The sequence below is a fragment of the Mustela nigripes genome, chromosome 7, assembly GCF_022355385.1.
Source record: "Mustela nigripes isolate SB6536 chromosome 7, MUSNIG.SB6536, whole genome shotgun sequence".
In the NCBI taxonomy this organism is placed as follows: Eukaryota; Metazoa; Chordata; class Mammalia; order Carnivora; family Mustelidae; genus Mustela; species Mustela nigripes.
In genome coordinates this window covers 88774349-88794518 of record NC_081563.1, presented here as the reverse complement: position 1 = coordinate 88794518, position 20170 = coordinate 88774349, and the positions used below count along the sequence as shown (strand labels likewise).

The following is a 20170-nucleotide window of genomic DNA, read 5'->3' as shown; positions in this document are numbered from 1 at the left end:
TTCACAGTAACAGTTCTAGGCAACAACACGTAGGAGACTTCCACTATATGAACAGGTTTATAAAAACATTACAAAATCTGAAGGAAATATGATAAAATAGTGATTACTGACAAAGGCAGGTGATCTTTAAACAGGAACTCCCTTATTATTCTCTTAGTTTCTGTATTAAATATTACACAACAGATGTGGAATGATTGACATACCTATGTGAATAGAGCTTACAAAGAAAATGAGTTTAAAAAAAACAACAAAATCACAACAAAAAATGAACAGGAGCAGATTAAAAAAAAAAAAAAGAATCATTATAGAAAAGAATATGCAGTAAGAAGAGGAAAAAAAGATTCCTCTGAACTTAAAAACCAACCAAAACAGAAAGTTTAAAATCAGAAAGGTCCATGCAATGCCAGAAACAAGTTATATATTTAAAAAAGAAAGAACAAAAGGAAGGAGGGAAGGGAGGGAGGATGGGAGGGAGAGAAAGAGAGGGAAGGAGTAAGGAAGATGGATACCCACATTCTGGTGAAATTTATGACCTCTTAAAAAAAAAACTAATTTAAAAGAAAAGTAATGAAAAAATCTAGAGATTAATCAAAAGCATAAACAAAAGGAGAACTGTCCAAACCAAAAGGTACTTCTTTGAAAAGACAGCACAAATTCCTGCCAGATCTAAGAAGAAAACAAAGTAAGAAATGTAGTTAACAAAGAACTTGGTAAATCACCTCAGCAAAAAATGACAAGTGGTGGTGAGAAGTAAATGTCATGAGGTTTGAGTCTAGCCTATTTCACACTTAACTGCACAGTATGGATAGAGTACTTTGAAAAGGTTACACTGAAAAACAAGCATCCTAACTCATCAACTTTTATTTGTTAAGTTTTTTGTATATGGATAACTATATCTATAAGGGCTCATTATCTTCTGACTTCAGGCTACCATACATTAAAAAAATATATAGCAACTTAACATCGGTGAGGATATGAATTCCAGCATAAAAAACAATACCTGAAGGTAATTTCTGAAAGTTTTACACGTGCGTCTATAAATGGCAGTGATATGAAAGAAGGGTGAGCATGTGGGTGGGAAGCATGCTATTCTGAATTACATAAATATTAAGTATATATTTTCAATAACATTTATTCCACAAACCAAGCATCTTGTATAGGAACAACTTAGGTTGTGCTATAATCAGAAAAATATGAAAGTCATTATAAGAAAATGAAAGTAATATACCAATAAACTTGAAACAATCAAGTAATATATTATTTTCTACAAATGACACAAAATGCACTAAAAACAGAAAACCACTGAAAAAGATGGGAAACCTCATCAACCATAAATTTATAGTGATAAATCAGCACAAGCCTTATATTCAAACTTGATCAAGGAAACTAGAAAAATAGAAAACTATAAAGTCATTTCCTTAAAAAATAGATGCACAAATCTGAAATATTCACTAAAACCAAATCCAAAAGTATAATTAAAAGAACAATGCACCAAAATCAAGGTAATTCCAAAACTGGAAAGATGGTTCTACATTTCAGGATGGAAAAGATTACCAACAGGATTTATAGTGAATTAAGAGAAAATTCTTATGGTTTATATTAATAAATGTCAAAAATAATAGTAAAATATAAAAGTCCTTCCTCATTAAAACCCTTAAACAAAATGGAAGGTGAGATGAGGGAAGAAATGTCCAACTTAGTTACAACACTGTGGCAAAGGACTAGTTCTTTCATTTGTGTTTGATTCTGTAACATCTTTAAAATCTCTCCTCTTGATCTTACCTTTAGAACCAAAAGCAAAATCCCCAGAATTACTGGAAGCCAAGTCTGCAAATGACAGTCCCGCGCTACTTCCAAATCCAAATGAAACTGTTTTGCTTTCCACTGGCAAAAGGAAAAGAATAATTTAACATTTCATTTAATATATACTGAACATCAAAGCTTTTACCCAGGATCTAGAGAGAATGGGTTGGGATGTTCTATACTACCAAAGTGTTTGGGTGTGTGGTGTGAAGCATTTGTCTTCTGATTATTTCTCTAAAGGACAAAATACAAAATTCTCTAAAGTTGCAAAATACAACCAATTTTGAACTTCTTTAGTGTAATGTGTACAGGTACTATTCTCATGACAAACTATACCAACTGCACAACCAAAAATCTTTTTTAAAAGTGTAGGGCACCTGGGTGGCTCAGTCATTAAGCATCTGCCCTCAGGTCAGATCATAAGTCCTGGAATCAAGCCCTGCATCAGGTTCCCTCCTCGGCAGAGCGCCCGCTTCTCCCTTTCTTGCTCCCCCTGCTTGTGCTCCCTCTCTCGCTCTCTCTGTCAAATAAATAAATAGAATCTTAAAAAAAATAAATAAAAATGAGATGTAGATCTATACTGAGCCAGATAATTTACAGTTTTCTATAATCTAAAACTTTCATTCACAGGTGGGTTTCAGGAAAGACCTGCATAAAGAATTTTTCTGTTCTCTATTCTAAGTAAGCTCAAAAAAAAAAAAAAAAAAAAAAAATCTTTCACATCTTTGGTCACCAGGAGTTTGGGGGTCTTAATCCTGACAATGTGTAGCTACATGATCTCTTAGATTCCTAAGCCCTACTTTTATTTTCTGAAAACATGAGATTTTTAGGTCTGAAATTACTTCCTCTTGTAACATATTAGGACTCTCAAGTGCCTATAAATATAGTAATTGTGCATTATTCAAGACTACTTCTGAAACAAATTAGGTAAAATAGACAAGCAATTTTAAAGGAATATATTATAAAAGATTCCGACCCCCAATATCAACTGAAATGAAAAAACACAGAGGAAAGCCTATCAGGTTTGATTACTGTAACTGATTAATCTAATGAAGCACATAAAGTAAAAGACACTAAGGTAGTACCATAAAAATTTAACCACCTTATTGTAATATCCACAATTACTTCATATATGAATTTTAATATACTTCAATGATAATTCAAACAATATTCAAATATTCCTATCACAAAGAAAAATCTCCACTAGGCAAAATTTGTTATTTATTCTCAAGTAGAAAGGTCAGAGTCACAGTGCTTCATATTCGTTAATAACCACAACTCTAACAATAAAAATACATGTTTATTATCTTTGTTGACAAGGTAGTATGATTTTCTGGTTATTATTACAAATATTTCATGCCCCTTTATACGTTTCAAATGTGTTTTAAGGGAAGGGAGTTTTTAGATTTGACATTTGAGTCTATTTTCTCAAATACAGAGTTAGGTGACATTATGTGATGTTATGTAATGGTAATGTACGCCTAAAAGATTTTTGTAGACGTATTAAATTTTACCTTGGCTTGTAGAATCTGCATCATTTTCCTTTCTAGCAGACAAATCTACAGGTTTATCCACAGTTCCAGAAGAAACAGGTGGTGAACTAGCAGATTTGGTAATAAAACCAGGTTCTTCAGATTTACATAAAAATGGTGCAGTCACTTTACTCCCACGTGTATACATACTGTCAGCCATGTTAGCTATTTCTTCACTCTGGGATTTCTGCAAAAAGGAAAAAAATAACTATGCCATTAAATACTGACTGACAAAAAGGATCATATTCCTATTTTAAAAGAAATTGAGTAATTGAGAATTCTAGACATAATGGAATAAACACACTTCACCTTATCTCTCCCATTCTACACTCCATCCTATCTTTACTATTAAACTGGACTGAAACAGATAAAGCAAGTATAAAAAGCCTCTGAAAGGTGGATAAAGCAGGGGGATTAAGAACCCCAAGATTTGGGGCACCTGGGTGGCTCAGTGGGTTAAAGCCTCTGCCTTCGGCTCAGGTCATGATCCCAGAGTCCTGGGATCAAGCCCCACGCCGAGCTCTCTGTTCCACAGGGAGTCTACATCCTCCTCTCTCTGCCTACCTCTCTGCCTACTTGTGATTTCTGTCTGTCAAATAAATTATTAAAAAAAAAAAAAAAAAGAACCCCAAGACCTGAGTTATAATCCGGTGGTAAGAACCTTCCAGGGTATTTCCTTCCCTACCAACCCATATTCCAGCCTGGGTGCTAGAGAAGCTCCAAAACTGAAGCTGCAATGACAGAGATGAAAAAAATTCCCAAGAAAAGCCAACTCTCCTTGGCCAGGGGTTCGGGGTTGTCATGAAATGATCCATGTGTTGAATGAGCAGAAAAAATGAGCAGAAAAAATCTTTAAAGAAGCTATTGTAACAATGCTCCAGGATATAAGGGCAAATATTCTTTAAAATAAATGAAAAGATAACAAGTTCTCAGCAAAAAAAACTTTAAGGTATAAAAAGAGTCAAGTGGGAATTTTACAAATGAAAAATACAGTAACAGAAAGCAACATAGATGATTTACCCAAAAAAACCCACATTCGCGCACCTCAACAAATTCAATAGAACAGAAATCATAAAGTATATATACTCAGTCAACAAAAGAATTAAGGTAGAAATCATTACCAGAAATATAGCTGGAGAAATTCTAAATATTAAGAGATTAAACAACCCATTTTTAAAAAATAATATATACAAAGGCCTCTAGATAAATTAAAAATATCTTTAAATAAATATGAAAGTACAACTTATCAAAACTTACAAAATGCAACAAAACCAAGGAAGGGAAAATTTATAGTACTGAATGCATACATTAAGAAGATCAATGGGGTGCCTGGGTGGTTCAGTCAGTTAAAAGCATGTGACTTTGGCTCAGGTCATGATCACAGGGTTCCTAGACTGAGCCCTGCATCAGGATCCCTGCTCAGTGGGAAGTCTGCTTCTCCCTCTCCTTCTGCCTCTCCCCTGGCCTTATGCTCTCTCCCTCCCTCTCTCTCTCAAATAAATAAAATCTTTAAGAAAAAAAATCTAAAATCAATGAACTCCTACCTTAAGAAACTAGAGAAAGAAGAGCAATATAAAATTAAAGCAAGAAGATTAGAAAAAAATGAAAAGTATAGCAGAAATCAATAAAGTAGGAAATTCAAAGAGGAAAACAACAAAATCAAAAGTGGTTTTTTGAAAAGGTTAATAAAAACTGATATAAACCCAAAGTAGGTTAACCAAGAAAACAAGATGCAAGTTATTAATATTAGAAATGAAACAAGGGGGCACCTGGGTGGTTAAGTGGGTTAAGACTCTGCCTTCGGCTCAGGTCATGATCTCAGGGTCCTGGGATAGAGTTCCATATCAGGCTCTCTACTTGGCAGGGAGCCTGCTTCCCGCCCCCCCCACTCTGCCTGCCTCTTTGCCTACTTGTGATCTCTGTCAAATAAATAAATAAACTCTCTAAAAAAAAAAAGAAAAAAGAAAAAAGAAATGAAACAAGGGGCGCTTGAGTGGCTCAGTCAAAGCATCTGGCTCCAGTTCCAGTCATGATCCTGGGGTCCTGGGATTGAGCCCCTCCTGCAGATCTCTGCTCAGTGGGGAGTCTGTTTCTCCCTCTGCCCTTCCCCCTGTTTGTGTTCTCTCTCTCAAATAATTTTTAAAAAAGGAAAAGAAATGAAACAAAAGCCATCACTACTCACTTTTAATTGATAGCTATTAAAAGGGTAATCAATTTTAATTTAGACACCACAGACACCATTACACCCACAAATTTGATTAACATAAATGAAATGGACCAATTCCTTGAAAGACAAAACCTACCAAAACTCAAGAAGAAACAGATAATCTGAATAGGCCTACATCTACTAAATCAATTAATATTATTCCAGGACCAAATGGTTTCAGTACCAAGTTCTATCAAACATTTAAGAAAGAAAGAAAGACTAGCAATTCCTACAATGTCTTCTAGAAAACAGAAGCAAAAGGAACACTTTCTAAGTACATTAAGCAAAAATTAATAGGAGAAATAGACAAATCTACAATTATGCCTAGCAACAGTCTTCTCAAAAAGAATAAGGAAACAAAAAAGTAGTCAAGGATAATATATTGAGACTTAGCACAGCATCAATTAGCTTGATCTAATTAACATAAAACACTACCCCAAAAGAGCAAACTACACATTCCTCTCAAGTGCACAATCACCAAGACAGCCTTCAATAAACCTGTAAGAACTGAAATTACTCAAAATACATTCACAGACAATAAAGGAATTAAACTAGAAATCAATACCAGAATATGTGGAATATCACTAAATATTTGGGAGCAACATACTACCTAATGCATGTACCAAAAGAATATCTCAAGGAAAGTAAGTATTTTAAACTGAAAGAAAATGAAAATACCACATAGTAAAAGTTTTGGGATGGAGCTGAACAGTTCCTAGAAAGAAACTTAGAACATTAACTATACTAGAAATGAAGAATGGCTCCACTTTGAGAAACAAGAAAAAAAGCAAAATAAATTGGAAATGACCTTCCATGGATCAATGAATAAACTGTGGTATAGCCACAAAATGGAATACTACTTAGGGATAGACAAATGCCTATGCTGTAGGACTTTATTCATATGAAATCCTATATTATAGGATTTCATTCATATGTTGGTCTGGAAAAGGCAAAAATATAGAAACAGAAAACAGATCAGCAGTTGCTAAAAGATGTGGGTAGGGGAGGATCTGACTACAAAAGGATGATACAAAGGAATTCTGGGTGTGTTGGAATTATTCTATCCTGTCTTTGGTGGGAATTATAAGAATTCAGGCATGTGTAAGAACTCAGAGAAAACAGACACACATACACAAAAGTGAATTTTACTTCTGTAAATAAAAGAAGTTACTACAAATGAAAAAAGTCCTTAACATACCTGAAGCACAAGGCGAAGAAAATTCATTCTGTTTGTGTCAAATGTTTAATGCTATCACAGCAGTATTACTATAATAGCCAAAAAGTAAAACCAACCCAAGTGGCCATCAACAGATGAATGGATAAATGAAATTTGGCATATCCATACAATGGAATATTATTCAGTCATAAAAATCAATAAATGTATATATATGCTACAGTGTAGATATTCTTAAACATATTAAGTGAAAGAAGCCAGACACAAAAGTTATTTGTAAGAAATGTCCACAATAGGGGCGCCTGGGTGGCTCAGTGGGTTAAAGCCTCTGCCCTCGGCTCAGGTCATGAGCCCAGGGTCCTGGGATTGAGCCCCGCATCGAGCTCCGCTCAGCAGAGAGCCTGCTTCCTCCTTTCTCTCTGCCTGTCTCTCTGCCTACTAGTGGTCACTCTCTGTCAAACAAACAAACAAAATCTTAAAAAAAAAAAAAGAAAGAAAGAAATGTCCACAATAGGCAAACTTATAGAGATAGTCCATCACTGGTTTCTAGGGCTGGAAGAACTAGGGGGAAATGGGGAAGGGTGGTGACTGATAGAGGTTAGAGGTTTTTCTTGGGTTGATGAAACTGTTCAAAACTGACTGTGAGGGGCGCCTGGGTGGCTCAGTGGGTTAAGCCGCTGCCTTCGGCTCAGGTCATGATCTCAGGGTCCTGGGATCGAGGCCCGCATCGGGCTCTCTGCTCAGCAGGGAGCCTGCTTCCCGCTCTCTCTCTCTCTGCCTGCCTCTCTGTCTACTTGTGATATCTGTCTGTCAAATAAATAAATAAAATTAAAAAAAAAAAAAAACTGACTGTGAGTGGTTGCAGAACCCGGCGAATATACTAAAAACCTCGGAATTATATACTTTAAAATGGGTGAACTGTATGGTGTGTGAATTATATCACAATAAATGTTACCCCAAAAAAGTAGGCTAGACTACTTGGGTGGGGGGAAGGGTTTTAATTCAGCTCCTAATGCATCCTCCCCTTAGAGGTCTTGAATGGAAAACTCATTACAGACAAACCAAATTACTTCTGTTTTGTTCAATACTGTATCCCCGGGGCACCTGGGTGGCTCACTGGGTTAAAGCCTCTGCCTTCAGCTCAGGTCATGATCACAGGGTCCTGGGATCAAGCCCCACATCAGGCTCTCTGCTCAGCAGGGAGCCTGCGTCCCTCTCTCTCTGTCTCTGTCTGCCTCTCTGCCTACTTGTGACCTCTGTCTGTCAAATCAATCAATCAATCAATCTATCTTTAAAAAAAAAAATACTGTATCCCCAATTGTCAGCATAGTGCTAGCTCACAGTAAACGCTTATAAAGAGAGTACACTTAGGCATTTTAAGCAACAGATATCATATTCAAAATTAATTAAACTGAGTGTAAAGCATGAACAACACATTCTGAAAAAGTGTAAATCCACATCTCTTAGAGCATATTTTAGTTCAAATGGTTTTTAGTTTTCTATTTCAGCTGTGTATCAAAAGGTAATTACTCTCTTCCAAAACGTATATTTTATTGCAGCATTTTTTCCCAACCTTTATAGAAGAGATTTATCATACTTAACTTTGGTACCAAAGTATTTTTGAATAGCCACTAATACTACTATTTAATGAACAGTGTGATAGTGTTAGAGGATATTTTCTAACAATCACAAATGTTTTAAAATAACACAACTGTCACCTCAAATAAGATACTTCAACTCCTATAAACAGCATGGTTTATAAAATACCGACAAAATACACCAAGTCCCTGTGTGCCAGCTCAAGTGGCATGCATCACAAGGTAGAAAAAGAATAAATGATCAACAATTTAGTCTGTGCATCAGTACTGAAATTATTTTTCAATTTTAAAATAAATGTTAAAGTAGTAACTTACTAGAAGTTTTTGCACATAAGAGGCCATTTTTAAATCACTGTTTAAATCTGTATAATCCAAGTTTTTATTAATATGATTATACTGTACTTGTTGAATAAATAGTTACATGATAAAGCCTCTAACAGTGAGGAATTAGAGTAACGGTCACTAAATATTGTGAATGTAAATACAATGAAATACATGTAAATACAATGAATCCATGGAAACTGCTAAGTGATTTGAAATACACTTTAGATTGAAATAATGAGACCACTGCTGCAAAAACTTCAGATTTCAACAAATAAATCTATCTGGTTATAAATGAGAAAGTGATATCTTTACATCAACTAATGACCATTAATTATATTTGTACTGATGAATTCAATTTAAACATACACATCCTAGGTGACCAGCAAAGACTCCTCAGAGTCAGAGAGACTATGAAGAACAATAAATTTCTTAGACTCAGACCACCACATCTCTCTCTAGCCACACGTCCCTTAAAAAAACCACTACATGTGCAACTAATTCCAGGACTCTTATTTTAACCATCTAACAAAAACAAAAATAAAACAACAAAAAAAGCCAGTATTACTTGAGGAGGCAGGAACATTCTGAATACATGCCAATATTAGACTGTGAACAATTACTAGACAGGGACCTTGTCTCCTATTTTCTGTGAAATACAAATTAAGATAACCAAGGTGCTGATATCTATTAAAATTATCACTACAGTTGTGCTAAGAAAATAATCAAATCATGAAATTGACAAGTTATAGGCCAAGGAACTGTCTCCAATATTACTTCCTATCCACTCTGCCCACCAGAGAATAAACTAATTTGCATGGAAAATGAACTTATTAGTATCATTCTTAGTGGTAAACACTCCAAAGGATATTCTGCTCAGTCCACCTCTCCCATCCCCACAAAAACCCAACATACATAGGATGTGAATCTTTACAATCCTCTATGCAGAACAAAACTCCTTCTTCTCTGGTCAATGCTGATTGGTAGATGTCTAATCCATTTTCTTCCCACAACACATTACCACCATTGGGTAAAAAAAACATTCCAGTTTACTGCATCAACAAAGGTAACTGAATCAGAAGGAAAATAATGGAGATGCTCTTACTTGAGAGTCCTGAACTTTTTGAAATTCTGACTGAAAGTCTTCCCCATTTCCATTGTCTTCATCAGTATCACTGCAGACTCCACAAAAAAATGTAGGTGGAAGTTTTAATGTATCTGCTTTTGCCTTCTCTTCAACTGTTGGTTTCTTTTCCCAAACAATAACACATTCTTTTTCATTATCTGAAAATTCCACAGAACACAAGCAAAAGAAAGTGACAAAAAGTCCAACTCCTTTCCAAGAATGGTTCTCAATATAATGTACAGATTATAGACCCAGATAGCAATAGCTATGAGTGGTAATGGAGAACAGGATCACCAAGAAAACAATGTTTTACTATTTTTAAATATTTTAAAACACGAGAGGAATAGTACATAAGTAAAATTGGTAATTACAAAAATGATCAGATGATTCCTTTTAAATAGAAGATTTTTTAAAAACTTTCTAACTAGTTGGGCACCTGAGTGGCTCAGTTGGTTAAGTGTTTGATTATTGATTCTGCTCAGGTCATGATCTCTGGGTTCTGAGATCAAGGCCCACATTTGGCTCCACATTGGATATGGAGCCTGCTTAAGATATTCTCTCCCCTCTGCTCCTCCCCCTCCCTTTCTCTCTTTCCCCTCAAATGAATGAATGAATTAATAAAATTTGTAAGAGCATTATAATTAGTAATTTTAATTTAACATACCTGTTAGCTTTTCTTCTAATGGTCTACATTTTTCTGAGTCATCCAGATATAGTTTTCCATTAAGTTTCTTGACAGCTGTTTCGAAATCTTCATCTTAAGTATAATTGATTTTATTAAAAAAAAGGAATTTCTATTAAGTTTCAGGAATTTTTCTAGCCAGAAATCTAGTAACTATCCTTCAACTTCATACTTTCCCTTACTCCCCACATTGAAAGAACACCCAATTTTGCTAATTCTATATTCCTAATGCCTCTCCTGTCATTATAGAAATTCTATTTAGGCTCTCTTCTTGTTTGAGCTACTCTATCATCTTCCTATCTCCATGTCCCACAACCCAATCCTCTACACCAAACTCAACCAGTCCTACTGAAACTTCCTGAGCATAGAATTCCCCTGCTGAAAGACTCTGGTATGGCTCACAGAGTTTTCCATAATGAAACACCCATCTGCCTCATTAGTCCCCCATCCCTCTAAGTTAACAGGGAAATGAGGATTGCTTTCAATTCTCAAAATGCCTGCTCAACTTATGGTAGCCATCCACAAAATCCTCACTTAATAAATGCAGTTGTTTCAATCATTACATCCATTGACTATTTACAATACATACACTGAGGATAAACATCTTAGCTAGGAGGACAACAGTGTTGGGTTCTAAGAGGCAGGCTTTAAATAATTTAACCATACTCCCCCATTACTAAGATTAGCATGAAAAGAATGCATTTTAAATAACAGAAGATTTACCATCCTCTTCTTCTTCGCTAATATAATCTGGTTTATTCTTATAGCAGAAGAAAGTTGGAGGAAGTTTAAGTTTGCTTGCAAGATCTTTTTGCTCAGGGGTGGGTATTAACTCATATACAATGAGAACATCATCATCTGAGGGAGGATCTTCAGGTTTTACCTTCTCTTTTGCTATAAAGTAAGCCCAAAAAATTACAAAGAAAAGATATTAAATAGTTGTATTAACACCAATATCCTAGCTGAAAAGAAAACCACTGAACTTATTTTTAGGTTAAAATAACATAGTGATGAAAACACATAAACTCTAATGTGGACAAGGCTCAGTAAAGAATTAGAAATTAATGTTCTGTCAAAACCCTTACTGAACACAGAATCTATTTAAAACCAAAAAACTACTGCATTTACTCACTGATCATTTTTTTAAAACTACTATTAATGGCTATAATTGTAGAAGGCATTTAAATAGTGCTGCCATAACCATATCTGGCATACTAAACAGTTGTTTAGCAAAATATCCATGCATTTGCAACAACTGAAAAAACTCAGAGAAATCATGAGCAAAGATTAGTATAAATATGAAACTAATGCAAAGCTAACCTTGATTAGTTCCTACAAGAAAAGTTAACAATTGTCAAGGATGGTGTATAATTGGAATTGTTAACAATTGCCAAGGACGGTGGGTGAATGGAGTTATATCCAGTTTTGCACACTTCCAAGCATGATAACATATAAAACTAAATTAAAATTACTGTTATCCTTGGTATAATACTGTAAAAATTTAGGACAAATTTTATAGCTGAAAAACTACAACAAAAAAAAGCAAAACACAAAGAAAAAAGGGATTCTTCATACAATACACTGTGGCCAATAAATAAAGAGGAATATCTGGCAAAAGGAAAAGATAAGGGGTGCCTGGGTGGCTCAGTGGGTTAAAGCCTCTGCCTTCAGCTCGGTTCATGACCCAGGGTCCTGAGATCAAGCCCCGCATCGGGCTCTCTGCTGAGCAAGGAGCCTGCTTCCTCCTCTCTCTCTCTGCCTGCCTCTCTTCCTACTTGTGATCTCTGTCAAATAAAGTCTTTAAAAAAAAAAAAAAAAAGGAACAGATAAAACAAATCATGTACCAACAGGTGCTGTCCAAAATCATATCTTAGCCACATGTGGCTATTAAGCACTTTAAACGTGGCTAGTCCAAACTGAGTCCTACTTCAGGTATAAAAATACACACTAGGGGCACCTGGATGGCTCAGTTGGTTAACTGCCGAACTCTTGATTTCGGCTCAGGTCTTGATCTTGGGATCAGGAGACTGAGCCCTGTGTCAGGTTCCACACTCAGAATGGAGTCTTCTTGAGATTCTCTCTCCTCCCCACTCCACCTCTCTCTGTCCCTCCCATTTGTGATCACACACTCCTCACTGGCTCTCCCTCAAAAAAAAGATAATAAAATAAAAATAAAAATACACACTGGATTTTGAAGACTTTGTATAAAAAACAAAACAAAAAACCCAGAATATGAAGTATATCTTTATTTTTATATAATCTGATTAGAACCTGAAATGTTATTTCAGATATAATGTAACTGCTTAGATTAAAATTAAATTCATCTGCTTCTTTTTTTCACCTGTTTTTTATTCTATTTTTTAATATGGCTATTAGAAAACTCTAGGGCCGCCTGGGTGGCTCAGTGGTTTGGGCTGCTGCCTTCGGCTCGGGTCATGATCTCAGGGTCCTGGGATCGAGCCCCGCATCGGGCTCCCTGCTCCGCAGGAAGCCTGCTTCCCTCTCTCTCTCTCTCTCTCTGCCTGCCTCTCTGCCTACTTGTGATCTCTGTCTGTCAAATAAATAAATAAAATCTTTAAAAAAAAAAAAAATCTCTGCCTTTGGCTCAGGTCATATCTCAGGATCCTGGGACCGAGCCCCACATTGGGCTCTCTGTCAGCAAGGAGTCTGCTTCCCCCTCTCTCTCTCCTGCCTCTCTGCCTACTTGTGATAACTCTCTCTGTGTGTCAAATATATAAATAAAATCTGTTTAAAAAAAAAAAGAAAATCCTAAATTATATACACAGGTCATATTTGATCTGATCTAGAGAACTGGAGACCTTTTACAATGCTAAACTTGCCTTTTACTCTCCTTAATTAGAAAAACATAGTATCAATTACAATACTGTAAGATATATAGATTCTTACTCCAATTCTGCTATTAGCTGGTAGAGACAGTGTGGGCATTTCATATAGCCCAGCCAAGCCTCAGTTTCCTCAGTGTCTGGAACCTCCATTTCTAAGGTCCTTTGGGATTTGAAAGAGAATAAGGCTCTTTGTCATACAGTAGTATACTGTAGGGATTCTTAACCTACAGTCCTGGAGTGTGCATTCAAATACATGTCATTTAGAGGAAAAAGTCCACACTTCACAAATTCCCAAAGAATATATCGTTAAGAATGAGGGTTAAAAGTTAAAAGCAAAGTTCTTTAGCTAGTATTGTGATCGAGTAAAGGGCCCCCGAATCAAGGACTGTTATTTTATCACTGAACATAGTTGTGTTGCTCAAGATATGTTGTTTGTTAGATACTAATAGCTTTCATTTCCCTAAGCTTGCTCTCAAAGGTCTTTAACAGATTCCCCAACTTCCTATTACTCCACTCTAATACCAATGTTTACTTTTATAACATACCAGGTATACAATGTTGGCCTTTAAAAATGACATCTACTTTCAAATGGGTTATTTTTCTAAACCCTATCCAAAAGGGTAATAATAAAGGGCAACTCTGTTCCATGTGTATACATGCTAGCAGACATTCCTGGCTAAAGATAAATGTTAGAAAAAACAAAGGTCTTCATTAAGTAGAGTTTAAAATAATAGAATAATGAAGTATAAAGCAGCAAAAGATAAAGACCACATGGATCTACCTCAAAGTAATGCTGTACAATACTGAAAAAACATGTCATCCAAGTACATTAAAAACAAAACAAAACAAAAACAGCATTAAAGGATGTTATATACCACCAGTCAAAAAAAGTATTTGTTTAAACAGACATTCTTTTAACATGCACACCTTAGTGTTAAGTGCTTAATTTCATACAGCCAGTTACTTCGCTAACTACCAGCTGCTTAAAAAAAACTGATGTCATCTCATACTGAGAATACTAGCTCTATACCTTCGTTCTCAGGCTGTGAGGAAGGGATGCTGGTCCAAAAAGCCATTGGATTAGATTTAAAAAGGCTAAAATTAAATCCTAGAAAATAAAGAGTATTTCATTTTTGGATATCTTGAGAATAAAAGTCAATGTGATTTTAAAATATAAAAAGCCAGAGTCCCTCAATTTATATCAATTTAGCCATCTCAGATATTCATTTATCCTGGTAGTTTCATTCTTTGCTCATTTAATAAATAGTGATAAGACTACATTATATGACATATAAACATACATCTCAGTACCATGTTTTTTGAGTGACAAGAGAATGATACATTGAAGAATGAACACTTAAAAAAAATCAAACTCAAGCTAATACTCATGAGTACATGAGTCACTAAACTTTGGTACTGTATTAGGTTCTTGTTCTCTGCACTAAACATAAATATCTTTTAGTTAGATATCCTCAATAACTTACACACACGTTCTCTGCCGCTGTTTAAACAGTCACAGGGAAACAGATTTAGGCAGAAAAAACAATCTGTACAATTATTTTTTGGCTGTTCACAACGCACTATGTTTATGACCCAACTTTCACTAAAACATTAGTATCCTACAAAGAGTATATGGATTAAGCAAAATATTTACACAATGGATGAAAAATTGTGCTTATACTAAAGACCAAGTGCTTACCCTTTTCTGGTGTTTTAAAGGTGTAATTAGTTGAGGACTCTTCCTTTGGAAAAGCAAAGAGATTTCTGACTTTGCCATCTGAAGACTGTTTGCCATCTGAATTCTTCGACTCTTTGCAATTAGGTTCCACTTTTCTTTCAGATCCACTCTTGACTACTGAACTAATTTCACTACTATTTTTCAAAGGTGCATTAAAACTAAATCCAAACAAAGACCCAGTGGCTGAACTGTTGCCAAATGCAAATGGTTTTGATTTTTCACTACTAAAAATACTTTTAACAGACTCCGAACCAAATACAAACTTTGGAGGAGAAACCACTGCTTTTGTTGTTGCTTCAGATGTGCTAGACGCTTCTCCAACTTCTGAAGTTGCATCTGCTGTGTCGTCACTCTGAATTAAATCTGTCCTTTCTCTTGTGGTTTCTTCTAATACAGCAACAGCGATTTTGCCACATGGTGACTCTCTAGGAGTGGTTGAACGAGAAACCTGAGGTGTTATCAAAGAATCTTTTTCTTGGGCTATTTTTGCTTCATCAAATATTTTCTTAAATGAATCTGCAACATCCTGTAGTTTAAAACGGACAGCTAAATGTTCTACTTTTCTTTCCCCATCTGCAAAATCACAAGCAGTCCACACCCACACTCGTTCTGTCCCTTTCATATTTTGCAAAGTCATATCTGGAGTTATTCTGTGATTGGCACAAAGTTTTAACACCTGGTCCCTTCTCATCACTATTCGAACTTGCTTATTATCATAATTCTGTAAAATCTTTATATCACCAATGCCTCTTTCTTTCCACTGACCAACATCTTTATCATATCTATAGAGTTTTGCTCTGTGACTAAAAACAACTTGTTCATTTTCCTCACCACTGGACACTTCCACTAGATCAGGTAAAGGTACAACAGGTTCAAAGTACTGGCCATCTCTCTCTTCTTCCTGAGTAACATCAGATTCTTCATCAGTGCCAACTGAGGTCCCACTCTGGTTCAATTTGGCAGGAGACTTAGATGGACTCAAAGCAGACTTAAAACTGAAGTTAAATCCTGTTGTTGACTCACCAAAGCGAAAGAGATTTTTCCTCACGGGGCTACTTGCCAGTGGAGAAGCATGTACTGAGCTACTACTCACACTATCATCCAAAGCATCTTCCCTTAAATCATAGTTGTCCCACTCCAGTGTGGGCCCTGTGTTTTCAGGGTTTGGCTTGCTGGTTGTATCAGAGGCACTGGCAGCACCTGCATCAGAGGATTCACTCTCTCCATCAGTGACTTTTGTTTGATCATTTGTCAAAAACGTTTTGAAATCTTTTAATCCACTCTTCATTTCTTCTGCTCTCTGGATTAACTTAGCAGCTCTGCCAGTGTCTACAAGTTTATGAGGAGTTTGAAGTGGTATATCTAATAGAAGTCGCTGGCATTCCTCAAATTTCTGCTTGAATTCTTCAGCCAGCTCTGGTGTTTTAAATTTTGCTGCCAGCTGCTCTAGTTTGGCATCACCATCAGAAAAATCACTCGCTAACCACATCCATGCTCTATCGGACCCAGAGAGAGGCTTCAGGTTCATCGTAGTTGTTATCCAATGATTAGCACACACTTTTAGTACCTGTTCTCTTCGCATAAGCATTCTTAGTTTGCCATTGACTTCATTCTTGAGAATTTTTAAGTTCCCCAGACCCCTTTCTTTCCACTGACTTATCTCAGCATCAAACCTAAATAATTTTACCCGCTGTGAATAAAGAACTTTTTCATCTTCTTCTCCTGTTACAAGTTCTACTTTTTCAGGCATCTGAACTACTGGTTCAAAATGGATGTCATCACTGTCCTCGGTCCGATAGGCATCATCATCTTTCTCAAGGTCAGCAGAAGTGTCAGCTTTATCAGCCATTTTACCACTTTGTGATGAGAATAATTTTTCTCCTGCACCTGAAAATCCCTTGAAATTAGGGTCTTTTTTGCCAAACTGAAATCCTTCTCCTGAAGTTGATTTTGCGAGATCTGCAAAGGTAAAAGTGCTACCAGTTTGACCAAAAATTACACTACTACCATTCTTCTGACTACTGATATCCTGAGCCTGAACACCAGGCTCATTTTCAAGGGGCTTTTCACTTTTCTTCTCTTGAATTCCAGACTCCTGAATGCCAAATTTAAATCCATCAGCAGACATAGGGACAGAAAAACTAAATCCTTCTTTTGTTGACTTAGAATCTGTATTAGAAGAACCCTGAAATGTAAATGAAGGTGTACTTTCTTGATCCACATGCCCAAATTTAAATCCTTGTTCTGCAGTACCAAATTTAAAACCTTTTTCAGAAAAGTTACTTTTAAATCCTGTTCCAACTTGATTTCCAGAAGAGTCATTTAACTTAGTTTTTGAGCCGAAAGTGAAAGCGGAAGGAGCTTCTGCAATAGGTTTATGAGTTGGTTTAGAGGCATCACAAGCCACACATTTTAAGGAAGAACTCTCATTTTGCACAAAGCAAATGCTACAATCCCACTGTCCTTCCTTCTTGGTGAACATTCCTTCAAATCCACCCTTTGGAGGCTTGCATGTATCTGACGAGGCAGGCGCTAGAACAGCAGAAGTAGGCTGATTTTGTTTACTTGGATTCTGGCAAGCAACACAGGTGGTAGCACTTGCCTCATTTCGCACTAAGCAAATACTGCAATCCCACTGTCCTTCCTTCTTGGTGAACATGCCTTCAAATCCACTCTTTGGAGCCTTGCATGTATCTGATGAGGCAGGCGCTAGAACAGCAGAAGTAGGCTGATTTTGTTTACTTGGATTCTGGCAAGCAACACAAGTGGTAGCACTTGCCTCATTTCGCACTAAGCAAATACTGCAATCCCATTGTCCTTCCTTCTTGGTGAACATGCCTTCAAATCCACTCTTTGGAGCTTTGCTTGTCTCTGAAGTACTAAACTTAAAAGAGGCAGGTGCTGGAACAGAGGTGGATAGACTCAATTTACCTGGATTCCGACAAGCAACACATACTGTAGCACTTGCTTCATTTCGTAATGAGCAGCAACTGCAATCCCACTGTCCTTCCTTCTTGGCAAACATGTCCTCAAATCCACTCTTTGGGGTTTTACTTATTTCTGAAGTACCAAACTTAAAGGAAGCAGGAGCTGAAACAGAAGAAGTAGATAAATTCTGTTTTCTTGGATTCTGACAGGCAGCACACTTTGTAGAACTTCCTTCATTTTGTACGAGGCATACACTGCAATCCCACTGTCCTTCCTTCGTAGAACAAACAGATCGGAAATCACTGTTAACAGACTTAGGAAGATCTCCCTGGCCAAATTTAAATGAAGCTTGCTGAACAAATGAAGATCCACTCTTGTTAGCAGCCTTTGCATTCTGGCATGCAATGCACCTAGATACAGTAGGTTCATTTCTCACTAAGCAAATACTACAATCCCAGTGACCTTCTTTCTTTGGAGTCGTTGATGCAAATCTATCTGGTGTATTTTCTAGGCCAGCTGTAAGAGCAGACACAGTTTCAACTAATGGTGGGCCAAGGAGTTCTTTCTTGTTTGGGTTTAGATTCTGGCATGATACACACTTCTTAGCAGTTGCAGCATTCTTTAATGAGCAGCTGTTACAATGCCACCAAGACCCTTCTTTCTTTGCAATCTGAAATTCAAAATTCATGTTTCCAGCATCAGATTTGCAAATATCTTTGTTATCATGACTTGTGGATTCTTTTACAATTCTCATAGCCTGATTTGTTGTTGTGGCTACATTTGCTCCTAAGTCTTTTAAAATGTTCTGGGCCTCTTCAAACTTGCACTTAAAAAGTGCTGCCTCCTCGGGAGTTTTGAATCTAATAGCCAGTTGTTCTGGTTTGGGCAACTCATCAGCGTAATCAAGAGCATGCCATACAAAAGATCTGTCAGAGCCAGCGTTTGGTGTGAGTTTCATATCCGGACTGATGTAATGATTTGCACAGATTTTCAATACTTGCTCTCGTCTCATGAGAAGGCGAATTTTGCCAGATGTTTTATGCCTGAGGATTTTTACATTACCAATTCCACGTTCCTTCCATTCTTTGGATTCTGCATCAAAACGAAACAATTTTGCACGATTGCAAAAGAACTCTTCTTCATCTTCCTCACCAGTTTTCACTTCAATCTTATCAGGAAGAGGTACCACAGGCTCAAAGTGAGGGCCATCATCATCATCATCACCATGGGCACTCCCTCCATCTGTTTCATGACTCTTGTTGGCCAGCTCCGGTGCAGGTGTTCCAAATACTGATTTCCCTGGACCATGGAAAGTAAACATGTCATCACTTCGACGAAAACCAGAATTCTTTTGCTGATTTGGACCCATGTTTTCAGTAAATGAAATTCCAGGCACATTTTTGCTTCCAAAACTGAACGTATTTCGAGGTCCAATGGTTTGACTAGCTTTTGGCCCACTGTAGCCATCTCCTTGCAAAGGTTTATCTGAAGTTAAGAGACCTAAAAGGCTTTCATTATTATTGTAAGCTGTAGAAGGGGGTTGTGTTACAACCTGTGGTGAAGAAAAGGTAAAGTCACCATCATTTGACTTGAAATTTGAGTTAAATTTAAAAGGAGTTGGCTGTGTTGTATGTGCAGGTGCTGTCAAAGATGGTCTTATTCCTTCACCTGGCACAGGCTGAACAAAATTAGATTTTCCAAATTCAATAACCTTAGATTCTGCAGGTCTTGAAGCATGAGCTGCAACTGGGGGTTTTGTGAAATAACCTGGCTCTGGCAAAGGTGGATTTGTGCTTGTCTGTTGAACATTGTAATTAAAGTAATCATCACCCCTGGGTGATAGAATTCCTGTTGCAGGAGACTCAAAACGCAAGGGAGGACCATACATCTCTTGAGAGAACATACAAGCAGATGAGCTTTGGACTGGTGGTGTGTGCATCTGTTGGGAATAGGCATATATATGTTGTTGAGGTGGAAGCCTATTCACGCCATAAACCGGACCCTAAAAGAAAAAAAGAGTTAAAGATTTTTGTTAAGTTGTCTATAAAACTACAGATAACTAGATACAAACCAATTCTCACAAACCACAAACATGAGCATTATAAGGTAAAGATATCATTAAAGTATATACCACAGCATTAAAAGAAGACATTACTTACAAAGATACTTACAGTTATACTCCTTTCTTGGCATATAATGGAAATTGCTTTAACTAA

At 36.6% G+C, this 20170-nt stretch overlaps 1 protein-coding gene across 2 annotated transcripts in view; it reads right to left on the bottom strand.

The window, feature by feature from the left end:
- The window catches only part of LOC132021656 (E3 SUMO-protein ligase RanBP2), an 84544-nt gene that overhangs the window by 4721 nt on the left and 59653 nt on the right, over positions 1–20170 (bottom strand). For both annotated transcript variants that reach the window (XM_059406387.1, XM_059406388.1), the window contains exons 20-25: positions 14988–19956; positions 11166–11336; positions 10425–10517; positions 9740–9918; positions 3318–3522; positions 1783–1884 (exon numbers count right to left, since the gene is read on the bottom strand). In XM_059406387.1, the coding sequence (XP_059262370.1) occupies positions 1783–1884; positions 3318–3522; positions 9740–9918; positions 10425–10517; positions 11166–11336; positions 14988–19956 (5719 nt within the window). The remainder of the gene's footprint in view (positions 1–1782; positions 1885–3317; positions 3523–9739; positions 9919–10424; positions 10518–11165; positions 11337–14987; positions 19957–20170) is intronic.